At 47.2% G+C, this 16,752-nt stretch overlaps 1 protein-coding gene across 1 annotated transcript in view; it reads left to right on the top strand.

Moving 5' to 3' along the window:
* Positions 1-16,752, top strand: part of UTP20 (UTP20 small subunit processome component) — a 66,141-nt gene that overhangs the window by 48,036 nt on the left and 1,353 nt on the right. The window contains exons 44-60 of the mRNA XM_063322698.1: positions 451-549; positions 1,156-1,323; positions 2,037-2,203; positions 3,138-3,279; positions 3,573-3,689; positions 4,533-4,703; positions 5,499-5,627; positions 6,016-6,126; positions 6,933-7,012; positions 7,744-7,813; positions 8,856-9,038; positions 9,981-10,112; positions 11,625-11,757; positions 12,790-12,989; positions 13,348-13,419; positions 14,161-14,433; positions 15,150-15,276. Coding sequence (XP_063178768.1) covers positions 451-549; positions 1,156-1,323; positions 2,037-2,203; positions 3,138-3,279; positions 3,573-3,689; positions 4,533-4,703; positions 5,499-5,627; positions 6,016-6,126; positions 6,933-7,012; positions 7,744-7,813; positions 8,856-9,038; positions 9,981-10,112; positions 11,625-11,757; positions 12,790-12,989; positions 13,348-13,419; positions 14,161-14,433; positions 15,150-15,276 — 2,374 coding nt within the window. The remainder of the gene's footprint in view (positions 1-450; positions 550-1,155; positions 1,324-2,036; positions 2,204-3,137; positions 3,280-3,572; positions 3,690-4,532; positions 4,704-5,498; positions 5,628-6,015; positions 6,127-6,932; positions 7,013-7,743; positions 7,814-8,855; positions 9,039-9,980; positions 10,113-11,624; positions 11,758-12,789; positions 12,990-13,347; positions 13,420-14,160; positions 14,434-15,149; positions 15,277-16,752) is intronic.

Below are 16,752 nucleotides of genomic sequence, written 5' to 3'. Positions count from 1 at the left end.
CACAGAGACTGCACAGACAGTATGTGGTGATGGTAACTGAAGTCTTGCTTCCTAGGTCCAGAGCCAAGGCTCTGACTATTAATTAATCTTTCCACAGTGGCTGGGATTAGCAATAATTTTCTATGTGAATTACCACAATGGAATAGCATGAGCTATAACAGTGAAAGCAGCAATTTCCACTGCATAAAAATATGAGTAAAAGCACTGGGGAAGGAGGAGATTCCAGCTCTCCTGCCAGTGTGTGAAGGGAGAGGGGTCCTCTTCCTGCTGCTGGTACATGGATTCTCCTCCCAGTGATTTTTTTTTATTATTATTTTTATTTTTGTATAACAAGAGCTCAAGTGTAGTGTGTGAGTTGTGGTGTCTCTGCTATGGGAGTTTCCCCATGCAGTATTATTAAAGAGGTCTATGCAGTGGTTTGGAAGCATGATCTGTGCTCTTTCTTCCTAGCTCCATGTGCTGACTTTCACTGTGAACCTGTTACTGAAGGGCCTTGCTACGAGGCTCAGCGCTGGTGATTTGGACCCCTGCTTAGATATCCTGATTGAGGTAAAAACTATTTATGATTGAAGGAAAGAGCATCATGAAGTGCCTGCGGCAGGTTCTGGGAGGAGAAGGTTTTGTGTAGATTGTCTTGGGCTTCATGGTGGGATGATTGTGTGTGTACGGCAAAGGAAGGGGACTGTTTTCTACTGAGGCATCATCAGACTCCTTGTAGAGTAGCAAAGTATCTCTGGGGCTGTATCCTGATCCCTGCATCCTGAGAAGGAGTGGGTTGCAGATGAAGATACCTAACTATGTTTCCCTGTGCTCTAAATGGCTGAGCAAGTCAGCAGACATCTAGTCAGTGCAGTCCATGGAGCCCAGGAGCTCAGCTGGCCACCCAGATGGGGTATATTTGGATGTCTTGGTCTGACCGCAGTCCCACTCCTTGTATCACAGTACCACAGCGGGATGTGAGAACAGCGTCCTCATCTGATGTGCTCAAACTGGGGTGTTTTATGTTGACAAAGGAAAGGTAGACATGATTTGTGGGAAACACGGAGAATAATTTTTATGTGAGTAGGGAAAAGTAGTGTTGTTCTGCTGCTACTAAAGGAATCTGTCTCTGCTTTTCTGCTCCTCTCATGCACTTCTCTTGCCTGATTTCCAAAGATTTTCAACCAGGAGTTGTTTGGGAATGTAGCTGAAGAGAAGGAAGTGAAGGGAATTGTCTCCAAGGTCATGGAAGCGCGCAAGAACAAGAGTTACGATTCCTATGAAATTCTTGGAAAGTTCATAGGAAAGGGCCAGGTGACGAAACTTATTCTGCCACTGAAGGAGGTAAGAAAAGTCAGCCAGAGTCTTTCTTAACTCTGAGCACTCTCAATTCTGTATGGTCTAAAACAAACTCTAGAACCTCCGGGTGGCTACTGTGTAATTACGTATATAATCCTGCTTTGGCTTCCCGTTCTTCTTTTGGAAAGCAGTATGCACCCCACTCATAAAATGAGACTTTACCATTGACATCCAGGGCAGGGAATGAATGGCATTCTGGGAAGCTTTCAACCCCTGCTGGAGAGGAAACATCCCACTATAAGTTCCCCATACCCTCTCCCTCTGCCAGCTTGTTTCCTCTGTAGCTCCAAAGTCCTGCAAGGCTGCTCTGTGGTTTGATCTTTTGTGCATGAAGGAAATGTCACCAAAATATGTTCGGGCTCTGTACATGTGCAATAATTGCCTTTTCAGAGATTTTTTTTTTTTGAGTAGAGTGCAAACTCATGCAGAAATGGAGCCCTGGTTTGCTCAAGAGGTCTGGAGTGCCCTGGTGTGTTGATAGGTGAATGGGCTGGAGTCTGAGAAGAGGCTGGAGAGAAAGGGAGGGGTGTTGGGGCAGAGTTGAGGCGATGGGATGCTGTTCATGTAGAGAACTAGTGACTTAAGGCAGCAGGTGTTGAGAGAGGAATTGCTCTGGCTTTTCCCATGATTTCTGAATACAGATGGCAGACCGTTCCCCTCACGTTGCCCTCATAGCTCTCATGGTTGTGCCTTTGCAGGTTCTGGAGACTACCACAAGCTTGAAGATAGTCCGAAAGGTGCATGAGGCGCTGCGTCACATCATGGAAGGGCTGATCTTCAATTCAGACATGAACGCAGAATCCCTCCTCCTCCTCAGTCATGGTCTCATCAGTGAAAACTTGCCTCTGCTCACTGAGAAGGCCAAGTGAGTTCCAGGATGTTATCCAGGTGGTCTGTTATCGGTTAGGAGGTTTGCTTGCAGAAATGGCAGCTCTCAAATCCAACCAATCAAATGTATAAGGGTTTCCTTGCCTTTCATTTGCCTCTTATTTTCAATGTGAGTGAATTATTTGGGCAGTCTGAGGGCAAGGAGGAAGCTTGGAAATGGGAGTGATCACTTTCTGAACTCATGGGAATCTGCTCTTGCAAGTACTTAAGGCCTTCAGTAAGGCTTTTTCACCATCTAGTAAGCTGGCATATGCATTTGGGTGTTTGGGTGAAGGGATGAGGGGCAGTGTTTAGGAGGGAGCTACAAACTGGCACGTAAGAGGTGTTTGGGGTCTTGGACATTTTCGTGGGGTCCGTAACAAGAGAGACTGTGGGCTGTCACTGTATCAGTTCAGTACTTGTGCAGAAGTTGGGGAGACCCATCAGATTTCCTCTCCATCTGGTGGTGTCACTGCTCATAGTTGCATCTGGGTGTCTTGCATTTCCTTTGTTATGTAGGCTGGCATGCTCTAGAGTCTTTTGCAGGCTTCTTAGAGCAGTTTTTATAAGCCATCCGAAATTGAAATAAATATCAGTAAATGAAGCGCAGTGAACAGTGGTGGGAGGTGTATGCCCTTGAAGGAACTACCAAACTTTTGTCTGTCTGATGAGAAGAAGCAAGGGGGATGTTACGCAAATCAGCGTGCATTTCTTATCTTCGTAATGGTGATATTGTTCTTAAGTCTGAGTGTCCCTTCTGTCATGCTGCTCTCTAGTTTGTTTTATTTCATTGCGTTCTGGCTGTGACTTGCTTTTGCGTGCTGTGTGGGTAGCAGCTGAGCACGGTCCAGCTCTCATCACTCCCAGCAGCAAGCTTGTTGTGAAGGGGGTTGAAATCTGAATGTTCTCCTTTGCCATACATTGCTTTTCAGAAAAAAAGTTACCCCTCCTCCAGATCCTCGGCTGCCACCAGAGAGCTGCCTGCTGCTCCAGCCCACTCCCACGAGAGGTGGGCAGAAGGCACGTGTCAGCAGCAGGACTAACACGTATATCTTGGTTGATTCAGGACTTCGGGTAAGGATCTTCTCAGATACAAAGCTTTGCAATCTGAATTTTTGTTAAGAGTATCCAAAGGAAGGTATTCTGGATATATTTTGTTAACAATACAGCCACTAGCCTTAACTTTATTTTTCATGTGGTAACTCCAATGGTTCCTCTTAGAGAGCTATAAAGAGAGCGCAGCCTTTTGCAGATACTTGAATGGGATATGGCATAAATTCTGCTATAACCTGAAACAAGGTGGGACCTTACTTGACTTAGAGTCCCAGCCTGACTTTGAGATGAATGTCCTGTGCTTTCTACACCAGCTGCTGCACATGAGCCTGAAGAGGTCCAAAGTAAATTCTTCTGAGGAGCGTGCTTTGGAAATGTTAGACCCTTTTGTTCAGCTGCTTATAGACTGCCTGAAATCCATGGATGTCAAGGTACGGTTCTGAGCTGGAGTCTGTCTATTCTGTCTGTTCTACTAAGAAGGGTCCTGCCCACAAATGTCATCTTGCAGTTGATCTGCAAGAGAGGAGAAAGCCATCCAATTTTCAGACCTGATTTCATAGGTGTGCAGGCTGAGTTGTTTGAGGACACGATACCCCAAGGGGGAGGAAGGATTGTGGCTGATGGAGGACTGAATGCTCTGCCCCTAGTGCTGCAGGTTCGAGTATGGACAAGTTCTCCTGGAGTGTGTTCATACAAGGACTTTGCAGACTTCGTAGGCTACGTGTGAGGAGGTTCATGAGGTCCTGTGGCTGCTGGGAGTGGTGGTGTCGTAACTGGTTTCTTTTGATCCACCTCTAATGTCTTTATTCCCAGTACCATACACAGCCTCCTTTTTGGGCACCTTTGGGTATGAGTGAGCCTAGGAGCCTTAATCCTTGAGTTTGCTGGGAATGGAAGGCATGCCTCATATGCTATCAGATACCTGAAGCAGGGCCTTCAGGTGACCTGGGGTTTTGGTAGAGCAACTTCTGTGCCTTGAAGGTGCCTCTGCTTCAGAAAGAGTTCCTGCCAACTGCTGAATCAGCACTTTGTTCATGTCTTTACCTGGTAAAATCAAAGTTAGAGAGTTAGGGAGTGGCAGATAGCGCTTTTAGAACTTGTAGAACTGAGAAGCCCTTTGTATTACATATGAATGGTTTGAAAGAGGTTGATTTTGTTAGTTAATTCCTTTTTACCACAGTTGCAGACAGCCTGACCATGTCTGTTACAGAGTGAGAAAAGTGTTCCGTCAGTGTCATTGTACCCACGTGCTGTCATTTGCCTCTTTCTTACAGGTGATAACTGGTGCTCTGCAGTCCTTGGTATGGATTTTAAAGTTCCCTTTGCCTTCTGTCAGTACGAATCTGGAGCCACTTATCAAGCAGCTTTTCCTCTTGCTGAAAGAATTTGCCAAGACAGGAATAGCCAAAGGCCAGAATTTCCACCTGGTTGTGAGCTGTTTCAAAGTAAGTCAGACCCAGCCCTGCCCTTTTCTACTTTAATCTTAAACTTTGTAGAATGAGACTCTTCCAATGGCAGATCCCTCCTGCAGCTGTCCCTGGAGAGGCAGTCAGGAGATCGCAAGTTAGCGAGGGAAATGTGGCCTCGCTGATTCTTTCCCCAGTGAAACCTTAGAGAAAGTTACCCCCTAAAAATGCACAGCTTGGATCTGAAGAAGCGTTTTTATAGAAGCGTATTTGCCTTCTTTATTCCTTATAATAGTATCTTGTTACCACCCTGTCTTTTGAGTGGCATCAGCTTTGTACTTGAATAGCTTCTTTTTAACATGATTAATTGCAGGAAACCCTTGCAGCTGAAGTGAGATAAGGGAAGGAGACAATTAGTAGTTGTAATAACTACTCTTTCAGTGTGCAGTGTCTTCTGGTAGGTGTTTTCTAAATGCGTTGCTGAATTAATTACAGTTTCATGATCATAAGGGAAAGTTAGAGTAATTCATGGTGAATGCCAGTGCCAGAAGAATTTTCTCCTCTTCCTGGCTGCCTTCCTGCATCGTGGCTCATGTCTGTGAGCATCCCCGCTCATTTCAAGGATGAGTCTGAATTTGTGTATTTGCTGGTGTTCGGTTTTTGTCTCAGAATTACCAGCTGAAAGCAAGATGTGATGAGAACAGTGTTAGCTGCGTGTTTCAGAGCAGCAGTTTGTCTTTTCCAACCTTAGTGGTATAAACAGTCAGGCTTTGGTGTGGGCTTATGTTTTATGGCACGGCATGTGTATTGACGATGTGCAATTTGATTTTGTAGTGTGTAACAATACTTGTGAAGAATGCAAAAAGTCAGATAACAAGCAAACAGCTCCAAGTGTTGCTTGGCTTTGCTGAAGAAGACATTTATGATTCATCCCGCCAAGCCACTGCCTTTGGCCTTCTCAAGGTATTTCTGTGCAGCAGGGGCATGGGCTCTGTGAGGCAGTGCAATGGCAGTGATTCTGCCTCTTGGTGAAAGGCTGCATGATCTCACGTCAGGGACAGGCCCCAGAATGCTGTTACGGCTCTCTGTTGGGGGGGCGGGGTGGGGAGCAGCAAAGTGTTCCTGTTTCACTTGTAGTCGCTGTTTAAAATTGTTCGGGAGGCTGTTCTGTGAGGTTGTATTTAGGTCTGAGGAAGTTTTTGCTAAAGAATCAACGTCTCTAATCATTAGAAGATGAAGATGTGAAAAAGTCAGTGTTAATGTGTCACCTGAGACCAGTGTATTTCCAGGTACTGCATCTCACACTGTCAAGCAAGATGACATGACTCCAGCCGTGCTTTCTCTTTTTTAGGCTATTTTATCCAGGAAGCTGATTGTCCCTGAAATTGATGATGTGCTGAAGAAGGTTGCCCAGCTGGCCATCACGGGTCAGAGTGAGCCGGTGCGAGTCCAGTGCAGGCAGGTTGGTAGGATGGAACGTTTCTCATCTCACTTTACTTAGAGCAGTCAAACACGCTGGAGGGCTTAGTGTGGCCATCCCAGCTCTCACAGACATGTGCCTTAGACCTGCTGAGCCCCTAACCCAGTTGCCCCTCCTTACTAATCCTTGTTCCCCTTGTTCCTGGCTGGCTTTAGTTCTTGTGACTGATGCGTAGCAGAATTGCAGACTGCTTGCCTACAGTGAGACTGCTTGCCATGGCCTGCCTTCAGAATGCTGCTCAGCAGCAGTGACACAGTCCCTCCTTTGGAGGCTTTTAGGCCCATGTAACTAAGAGCCCTGCCCATTTCTGAATCCCAGTAGAAGAGAACTTGCCACAAATCCGTGATTCCTTCCCACTACTTCCTCCTCCTTCCCAAGCTGAAAGCAACCGAAAGACAGAATTGGTTGCTTCGTTTCAAGCATTGGGATACAGATGCAGCAGGAGCTGTGCGTAACCGAATTTTGCATTTCCATGGTTGCAGGATGAATTTTGAAGGATGCAGAATCTCTGTTAACAGAAGCCTGCCCAATTCAGAGCAGTAATCTAAAAACTGATGTGGCGGTTGTCAAACACCCGCAGATCCTGTTCCAGGCAGGGAGCTTAAGAGCAGTTGTTGGCCCCTTGTGTAATAGGAACTTAAACACACAGGAGGAAGGGATTATTCTCATAAACTTGCTGCTCCATCCATTTTCTTCATAACCTTTTTACAAGCTTTCCTGAATGTTTCTCGTAACTCCTCTCTGTTTTGTTTTTGTGATTGGTTTTTTTTTTTTTTCTTTCTTTCCAGATTTACTTAAAATATATTTTGGACTACCCCCTTGGTGACAAGCTGAAACACAATTTGGATTTCATGCTCGCACAACTGGAGTGAGTTTATATTCCCAACATCTCTCTCAGAACAGAACCTTGTTGCTTAAATATGACTCTAGTGGCCACCTAAAGGGCGGTTCATTTGGAGGGGAGGGTGTGGCTGACATCTTGATTTTCCTACCTCTAAAACAGCTCCCTTTTCCAGAGATGGGCTGTTTGGTAAAGCGAGCCCGTTGTCTCTTCCCTGTTTCACAGCTGGCTTTGTTTTGTATCTCACTCTAAGGAAAGGTTCTGTTGTTTTTGTAGTGTTTTAACCAGCTCCACTGGTTGGGAACCAGCTGAACTGGAAAATCCAGAAAGAATAAGGGAAGGTGCATTTATAGGACTGCTGTTCCATGGCAATGGGCTCAGCTGCAGTTGCAGGCACAGTTGAGATCAGCTGCACCAATTCAGCAGGAGCAGTGTGCCTGAAATCCCCTTCTAAGCATGACCCCTCCCTTGCTGAAGGTGACAGTAGTTTACCGCGTTCCCCAGCACCGTAGCACCAGTGCAGCTGTGCTGACTTAAGTTAGCTGGAGCCCTTTTTCCTCTGTCTTTCTGTGCCTGTTCTCTGGGAGATGGAGCTGAGGGGCCTGTTGCTTCTCTTTTCTTAAGTAGCAGACCAGGTCTGGTAGCTGTTGTAGAAAGATCCCTGTCCCTGTGCATTTCTGGCATTAGCCATTCTTGTAAATTGTTAGCACCTTTCTAGAGTATTAACCCAGCCCTAACTGTTAATCGTTTCCTCACAGGTACGAGTATGAAACTGGAAGGGAATCCGCGCTGGAGATGATTGCATACCTCCTTGACATGTTCCCAAAGGTAACAAGCACCCCTTGGTGTTCCAGGCATCAAGCAGTTACTGCGGCTTGCAGTAACAGCATTTTCAGAGCACTTTATTTTGGGAGCACTTGGTAGTTCCTATTATCTCTTATCATGAGCAGAATGTTCACTTGTCTCCAAAGAACCTGGCTTTGTTCCAAAAGAGAAATGACGTGCTGGAAAGTCTGCAGTACTTCTTTATCTAATGTGCTCAGTTTGCAAGTAAAATAAAGCTCTGTCAGCTGGAGTTGGGATAAACTTGATGGTGATTTATGCCAGGAAGAAACACAACCAGTTTAGGAAATGGGATATGAATAGGAAGTGAACTCTAGAGTTTTCTCACTGTGTGGTTTTGTTCTGTTTTTTTTTTTAACATTCATGAGGGATGTTGTTGTCTGAACTGGTATGTGATGTACCATATCTATTTTGTTGGCCTGACTGGAGAGGGAGGGCTTCTCAGTGGGGTGGATCAAAATGAAAGCTGAAAAATAAGCGTGCATCTATGCAGGATAACTTACGCAAAATGCTAAGCTGCCTCGAAGCTCTGCAGCTGGAGCTTGACTGAGCATTCAGGAGACTGAAAGAAGCGCAATCAAGCAAGAATTTGGGAGGAAGGAAGAGAAATTCTGCACAGTAAGCTGTGCTTCACCACTGCCTGATTAGATTTAGTATCTCAGCTTAGTTCCCAGCAACTCTGTAAAGTGGCAAAGAGCTGCCGGCTCTGAAAGAAGGGCCTTTGGGTTGATTGCTGCCTTGCTGAGGGCCTTGTGCCTGTTTCAGTAAGAGTTGAGCACGAAGATGCCCTTTAAGGTTTGACGCTCAACGTTGCTGTCCCAGGGACATGGTAGCAGAGTCAGAGCAGGGCTGGGGCTGCTGTACGCTCCCTGTGTGCTCCAACAGCTGGATCATCCCGTCCTTTCCAACCCCGCTCAGAGCCGACATTGTTCCTATACGCTGTGCAACAAATACCCCTCTTTTTCCCCTTTAAATGCCAGAAGCTCCTTGGGGATGCGCCCTTGACTGATGGGTTGTTTCTTTCTAGGATCTCCTCGACAAATACTGCGGGCTGTTTTTTCTCTCTCTCTGTATGATGATGATAAATGATGACTCCGCCAAATGCAAAAAGATGGCAGCTTTGACGTGTAAATCTCTGCTCAGTAAGATAAACAGTGAAAAAAAAGATCTGATGTTTTCGCTGGTCACAGAATGGTTTCACAGCAAGAAGGTATTCTTTGGTCTTTTCAGGTCTGAACTCTGTTTGGGGGCTGAGTAAGATTAAGGCAAATGAGAGATTGCTAACACCAGGTGGATTGATGGGTTCAATTGTACCTGACTTAGTAGTTTTAGGAAAGGAGCATGGGCAAGACTCAGCTTAAAATGAAGGCTCTTGAAAGCTGTGCTCAGTGCCATAGCTCTTGCTAGTAAGAAGGGCAAGAAATGGTGTAGCTTCATAAAGCTGCACAAATGTAGGGAACTGCTGCTGCTGTAGGTCAGCCGACAGACTTCCCAGCTGCATTGCGCTGCTCCAGCAGTTCCTCTTTTGGGTCAGGTATTCCACCAGGTGTGGTCTTTGCTCAGGTTAAAGGTTTAAGCAAATTACTTAAAGCTCTTCTCATCCCAGTAATTGGCTTTTTGTGCTGTCTTGAGCTCAGACTCACCTTCATTCTGTCACCGGCAGCTGGAAGTGGCAAACCTAATCTTACAGGCCTCCCATTTTGATCTGGGTGCCTGGGTGTTAAGTTATTCTCAAACTGTATTTAGTTATTATGTTCAGTTCTGCTGTACAGTGGCGTAAGTGTTCTTCAACACTTCATCCTTTTCATCTTTAATGTGTTCAGTTCTGGTTTATAGCTGTGAGCTGCCTGTTAATGTTGTGAAGAGTCAAAGAGTTCAAAGTGGGCCCCCAAGCTTTGCAGCTGGGAACCGGGCTGGAAAAGGCTTTTCGCCATTCAGTTTTAGGGTGTGTTTCCAGGGATAACTTGTGCTGCCAGGTGCTTTTGTGCCTAGCTGGCAGCATCACTTTTTTCAGTAGTACTCTGAAAATCAGCTTCTCTTAAGGTGCTGTTGCTACAGGCAGAAGTAGGAGTTGCTACCAGCTCCTGCACGTGGGAGCTGCAGGATTTGATCGTCAAGAAGTAAAAAGGGGTGTCATTCTTTCTGTTGGCAGAGCTCACACAAGAGGTTGGCTGCCCAGGCATGCGGTTTGTTTGTTGAAGTGGAGGGAGTAATGTTTGAACGGCGGCTTGAAGCTGTCCTCACCTTGATTGAAGAAGAAATCAACCCAATTAAATTTGAAAACGTAAGTAACTTTTCCCACGTGTAAGGTTTGGGGAAGGAGAATTAAGAAAATGGAAAAAGAGAAGTAGTGTGGGAGAGATTTAACTGTTGGACCTACCGTTTGGGACTGAGGAAAGATACGACACACACGCATTGGTTCTGAAGGAGGCCTCACTGACCTACAGCCATATTTTCTGTCTGTAAGTCGGAATTTGGTGTCATGTGTCACAATAGAAGGGGCAAAGGAACTTTGCAAAGCCACATGGCCTGAGCCTACAGCCATACCGTGTAACCAGCAGATATATTCCTCTTCGCCCTGGCCTCCATCAGGATCTCTGTGGGTGGAAGGGATTCTTGAGACAACCCTCGAGACTCAGGCTTTTGCCTTTACCTGCAGGGCTTGGCGGGTTGACAGCATGTAGCAGTACGTATGTCGAGGTAGTTTTACTGCTTCTGGTCTTCACTGTGGTGGCAGGAAAGGAGGGACATCTGGTTGTTTTTGTTTAAAGTTGAGTTTATAAAAACCACCGTCAGAAAGAACGGCGGGGTGCACAGGTAGCACTGGGATGAGTTAGAATTCGTTTAGTTGGAAAACAGCCTGACGATCACACTCGCAACATCTTTTTAACTGGGAAATGTGTCTGCTTGCTGCAGAGATTTGTGTAAGTGTAGGGGGTTGGGAGTACATCGCTTGGGACTGTCTGCTTTGTTCGGTGTTACCTACAGCTTTAGTTTTCAAAGGAGTTCCCTTCCTGTACCTCAGACCATGGTTTTGTTTTATGGAAAATCTTTTTAGTGCACGTGATTAACTCAGAATAACAAGGCTGCCTCAGATTCTGCCTGGCATGTGATAATCCCAAAGGGATCCCCGTCACCGTGCCTGGGGAGTGGCCACGTGTGTTACTGATGTGCGAAGGGAGCATGCTGAACAAGAGAGAAGAGCCTCAGGGTTTGTAAATTGGCAGGAGACGAAAATAAAATACCTGCAGTGAGGAGAAATTCAGTGTAATCCACCCCCTGTGCTGCAACACGTAGGTGAAGCACCGACCGGTTCTGTGAAGCCAGCCGGTGGTTGCAGGCAGGGTGAGGAGTAAAACACGGTGCAGGCACTGTTGTCATAACAACGTGGGGTGGTGGTTGTCGTTGGCACACGTAACAACGTGCCGGGTGACACAGGCAAATCTGAGCTCCACTTGGCTCTAATAATGAGAATCAAATGTACACAAGTACATCAATAGACATAAATGATATAGACTGTGTGTGTAATTGCTTGCATTTAGAAACCCAAGAGTTTGTTCCTGTAACATCTGTATAAAAAACCAAGAATGATTGTAGTAATAATCTCTCCTGCAGAGCATCAGTCTCCAGAGGAAATGCTTTAGTGGAGCTGCTTCTCTTCTCTTTATTTTGGGAATTGGGTACAAGTCAGTCTTCTCTTTTTTTGCAGGGTTGATCTGAAATTTATCTAGTGGGGTAAATAAGCTCTGTCTTCAGGTTCTCATAAGCATCTCTCTTGACTTGCCGATTTTATTAGATAACTGAAGAGGAGGAGGAGAAGGCTGCAGACAGGCTGCTTTTCAGCTTTCTCGTGCTGGTGACAAAGCTGACCACAGAGTGCAACTTGATTCAGTTAACCAAGAACAGTGATGTTGTGAGCAGTATCTGGGGTAAGTATCAAGAATTGTTATGGCTGTGTTACAAGGAAGATTCTTTGTGTGCTGTGCGGTTTTTCACACCCTAAAATAAACAACTGAACTTTGTCATACAAGGTTTGCATGCTGCCAAATGCTAATACATCACCAGGTACTAGACAGTGAAAGTGAAGATGTTAATGGAAAAGGTTGTGTGGTTGATGTTGATGTTGATGGAAACAACACACCCTCTGCCTCAGTGGCTGGGAAGTATTTTCTAATATCCCAAGAGCAAAAAGCTGCAAACTACTGCATGTTTAACCATAATTACATCCTCTTGGATGAAAACGTTCCGTTCTCCTGGGAAGATGAGATTTTCTTGATGAGATCATACATACCAGCCAGCAAGTGATGACACATGGTAATAGTGCTGTAAATACTGTGTGTCTGCCGGGATGTTAAGGCCTGGAGGTTATTGGATTCAAGCAATCTCCCTGTGAGTGAGACTGTACAGCGTCAGGCTGGCTTATTGGCATTTTTTTGCTTTGTTTTTAATTGCTTCATTTGCTGCTATCAGGCCTGGATCTGGCTGGTTAATGTCTTTGAAGAGTTCAGCCTGCCAGGTGCCTTTAGTGAGATAGGAGATAACCCTTGTAAATCCCGGATTGCTTGGTGATGTGCAGCTTGGACAGAGGCAAGACAAGATGGCAACTCCATCTCCTCTCTGAAGCATCCTCAGCCTCCATCCAGGGGTTCGATCTGTCCCTCTGCAGCGGGGCCAGCTCACCCAAGTCTCACAGCAGCCAGTCCTCAAACATCATGGGCGGATGAGCTGCGGCACTGAGCCCCTGAGGGGACCATAGTTGCTGCAGAAACATGACAGTCAGGGTCAGCTACCTCCAGCTTTAGCTGGATAGAGTTGCTAGGAAGTCTTTGATTATGTTCTGCACAGATGAGCACAGGTAATTTCCTTCGCCTTTTTATTGTGGCAGTTCTTGGAGGGACCTGGTTCTTTTTCTGCTCTCACTGGACCAGCTCCTGTGCTGAAGGAGGTTTTCTTTCCCCCAGGTCATGTCCAGTCTCACCTGTGGTATCCTCACAGCTGGGTCTGGCTGACAGCTACTGAGATCTTTGGCTTGTTGTTTGCATCTTACAAGCCAGAAGAGCTTGTCAACAAGTGGAGGGAAAGAAAGGCAGGGAAGAGGAAAAAGACGTCAGCAGAGCTGTCAGCATCCGCAGTCTTCTTGACTGCCGAACTGGACAAAAAGGTAAAGATGTCTGTACTTCTCCTTCCCTCCTGCCCATGCCCATTCCCTGGCTGGGACATAAAAATAGCGTTACAGTTCGGCACGCACATTTCTCTTTTAGTTGCTTGTCTGCTGCCTAATCCTGATTGCTTAAAGCATTTGAGGAGGTGTCTCTGCTGCTGGGACGGGGCTTCTCTGGGGTCTTACTTCAGCAGCACAAAGATTCCCCTCTAGGTTGCAAGATGCCAGCAGAAGTTGTGCTGAGCCAATCCCTTGGCCTGCCCTAGGAACCGCCTTTGGTGACTGCAAAACACCGTTGAGTTTCTGCTACTGGCTGCCTTTCATGGAGTGATTTCCTTTTCCTGTTTTGTCTCCCCAGATGAAGGAACTCGCATTTGCGTTCTGCCATCAGCTGCAGTCCAAGTTCCTGGACCCGTCTCTGGGAGAGCAGGTGAGAGCAGGAGCAGGTCTGGGGCTGCAGGAGGGCACAGAGCAGGCCCCAGCCCGTGCAGGGGTGTTCTCTCCCAGTCAGGACAGCAGTGCTGCCGGTGGCTTCAGGGCAAATACACAACGCAGGGCCAGCTGCTCTGTGCTGAGGGCATCTAAGCAGGTGTGTATCTCAGAGGGGCCGAGAAGAGTCCTCCTCGTAGTGTCAGCTGTGAGGTGGCAGGGACAGAAGGGGAGGCACCGTGCAGGGCAGGACTGGAGTCTCTGCTGTCAGGGAGAGTCTGGCTCTGCAGCCCAGACTGGAGCAGGCGGGGCAGCCGGATCCTGGAGCAGGCATCCAGATCTCTGGTGCTGGTTCCCTGCAGCTGCACTGGAGCCCTGGCTGTTTGCTGGGAGCTTCTAGTCCAGCTTTATGCTGTTGCTTGAAGGTTTGACTCCACTGTGAACCTGGGCAGACATTTCCTTGTGGAGAGCCAGGGGCTGCTAGAGGTGGGGAAGACAAAAGGAGCAGCGCTGCCTTAGGGGTGCTGTAGCCTAAATGGCATGGGCTGTCATGGGGAAAGACTCTCCCAGCCTACAAGGAAGGTCCTGAGGTGGGCATTCCTGTTAGGAGCAACATGGCGGGGGGGGACCCATTAGAGCCTCCTGGGTTGGCCAGTCCCTCTTTCAGATCTAGCCCTGGGCACTGCTGGTGCTGACACTGGGGGAACCCACAGTGACTGACTACTCTGTTTTCACACTTCAGGTTATAAAGAATTTGCTTTTCGTGGCAAAAGTTTTTTACTTGCTAGCCCCTGCCTCAGAAGAGGGTAAAGAGGCTGAAGGAGAACGTGGCTGCAAAGTGGAAGAGCAGGAGGCCTCAGAAGATGAGGAAGAGAAAGACATTTCTGCTCAAGGAGAGGGAGAAACAGAAGACACAGAAGAGAAAGGCCAGCCAGCCACATTGCTATGGTTAATGAAGAAACTCTCTCTCATGGCAAAGCGAGAAGCGGCGTATTCCCCGAAGGTCCCTTTAAAGGTAAGAACAGGGTTAGAGCAACTGCTTTTGTTGTGGCACTTGCACAGGAGAGTGTTGCTCTGGCACTTTGCTTCCAGGGGACCAGCTGTAGAGGGTGCTGGGAAGCTGGCGCTGAAGTGGGGATTAGTAGGTGCCAAAGAAACCAGCATTTCGGTTTGGGCTTCTCAGGAAAGGCTTGTGCCAGTCTGCTGCTCCTTTGCTGTTGCTTCAAGCCCTCGTGTGGGGTGGTGGAAGGGTGGGACAACCAAAGGCACCAAGGTGAAGGGGACAGAGCACTGCCTTTGAAAGCTCAAGAGCGCTTGGGCAGGCGGGGGAATGGCAGTGTGGAGTCACTTGCTAGGAGAAGGGGAGGGTGTGGGGGTAGCGTCAGGAAAAGCACCGTGGTTCCCTGTGGTGCAGAGTTAGAGAGGTTGAGCTTTCATGTCTTCAGCTGCCTCAGTACAGGACAGTGAGAACATGGCTGCTGTTCAAAGTGTTAACAGCTGCCAGCCCGGTGAAGTCAGAGCTTCCACGTTTACAGATCCCCTGGGGTGGTGTCTCATCTAAAGGCTGTACTTGGCTGCAGTAAGACCTTGTAACAGCAGCGAGTTTCTGAGTCAGGTGTCTGAAACGGGGCCTTGCATGTTGAAGAGCGATGCACAGTGCTCTGGTGGCAGTTCAGTCAGGCAGTTCCCTTCCAACCTTCCTTACTTCATGTCCCACGCGCTCCTTTTCAGAGAAGCTGCATCTTTAAGTTCCTGGGAGCAATCTCAGTGGATCTGGGGAAAGACAGGATCAAGCCATACCTTCCGACAATTCTCACCCCTCTCTACAGGGAGCTGAACAGCACCTACGCAGAGCAAGGTAAGGGACTTCCCTCGCAAAGACCAGCAGTGAGGAAATTGTGTCAGAGCTCTGCCTTGGCACAAATGCCACCTGTCATTCCTTTTGTCTGTTGAGGCACAGATGCTGTAATCAGTGAATTTCACCTACTTGCAGTCTAACCAAAACACTAGGAGGAGTGTGTTTGACAGCTGGAACAAAAATCTACACGTAGACAAAGAAAAAAGACTGGACTAAAGTTAGGCAGGACTTTTGGACTGCAAAAAGGACTGGACTGAAGTTTCCTCCTATGTGGAAATGGGTAAAGCTTGAGCATGTGAGGTAGTGGAAAAAGCGTAGTAATCGAGGGTGGACTCATGGTGCCAAGACTGATGGAGTCCGTGCTGAGGAGAACAGAGTGGGTGTTAAGGAAGCTACAACAGGCTGTTGCCAAGTGCTGTTCTTTTTGAATTGCCTCGTTGGATCTGCTGAGAGGCTTAGGGGCATGAAGATCCGTGCCCTGGGGTTAAAAGTGTGTTTCCGTTTTAATGTAAAACAGGGTGTGTTTTATGGCAGCTCGTGTTACTGCAGAGCAAGGGACTATACAAGTTGGAATCTCCGCTTTGGTGGTTGCTTGATGTTTTCCCCAGGTTCCCCCTTTTGAAATAGAGAAAATGACCTTTAGCGTGTGCCACCTGTGCACCGTGATGAAAGAACGCAACCTGTGCAGGCAGGGGAAGAGAGCCGCCTGCTACAGGAACACGCAGGACTTCTCCCTTCCTCCTGGATGAGGCTGGGTCACTCTGTCCTGCCAGATACCTGAGCAACACCACTAGCTCCTCCTTGGAGATCCATGTTTGTTTAAAAGCTCTTAAGATCTCCAGTGCCTGGTGAAGGAAAGACAGAACTCTTGGCTTAAGACTTAAGCAAGGCACCGGTGTTTAGATAGTTCATGAAAATGTGTTACATCAAGCAAAAATCCAAGGTCAGGAAAAGAATAGACAACAAACCAAAAAAGAGGTCTGTTACTCTAAATCTGTGGCTTGTATATGCCATGAAAAATCAGTGCACAGCACTGGGTCCCCACATCTCAGAAAGGACACAAAGGAACTGAAAAAACTTGGAGGAGTGCAGCAAGGAACAGCTGCCTCAGCTACTTTTTTTTTTTTTTCTTTTAGCTAAGCAAGAGCCTTGGAAAAGATATGGTAGAGATTGGCAGTATCATGAGTGGATAAGATCAATTTTTGCTTTTTCTGCCAGCACGAGAACCAGGGGCCTTCCAATGATGCTTCAGAAGAACCGCAGAGCTGGTTTTTCATGTGATGGGGGGAGGGGGGTGTAGACCCAGGGAACTTGTCGCTGAAGGAGGTTGTGGAGACAAGCGGCTTACACAAGCTTCTCTGGTGGCTGTACAAACACTTGGAAGAGGGATCTGTTGGAAGACTGCAGGAAACATTTGCCCTAATTTCCCTTTGTAGCCTTCCCTCCTCACCCCCCAATATCTTTTTTTCAGTGATT

Source organism: Chroicocephalus ridibundus, chromosome 1 (genome assembly GCF_963924245.1).
Source record: "Chroicocephalus ridibundus chromosome 1, bChrRid1.1, whole genome shotgun sequence".
Lineage (NCBI taxonomy): Eukaryota > Metazoa > Chordata > Aves > Charadriiformes > Laridae > Chroicocephalus > Chroicocephalus ridibundus.
Note: the sequence above shows the minus strand (reverse complement) of the source record. Positions and strands in the feature narration are given on the sequence as shown.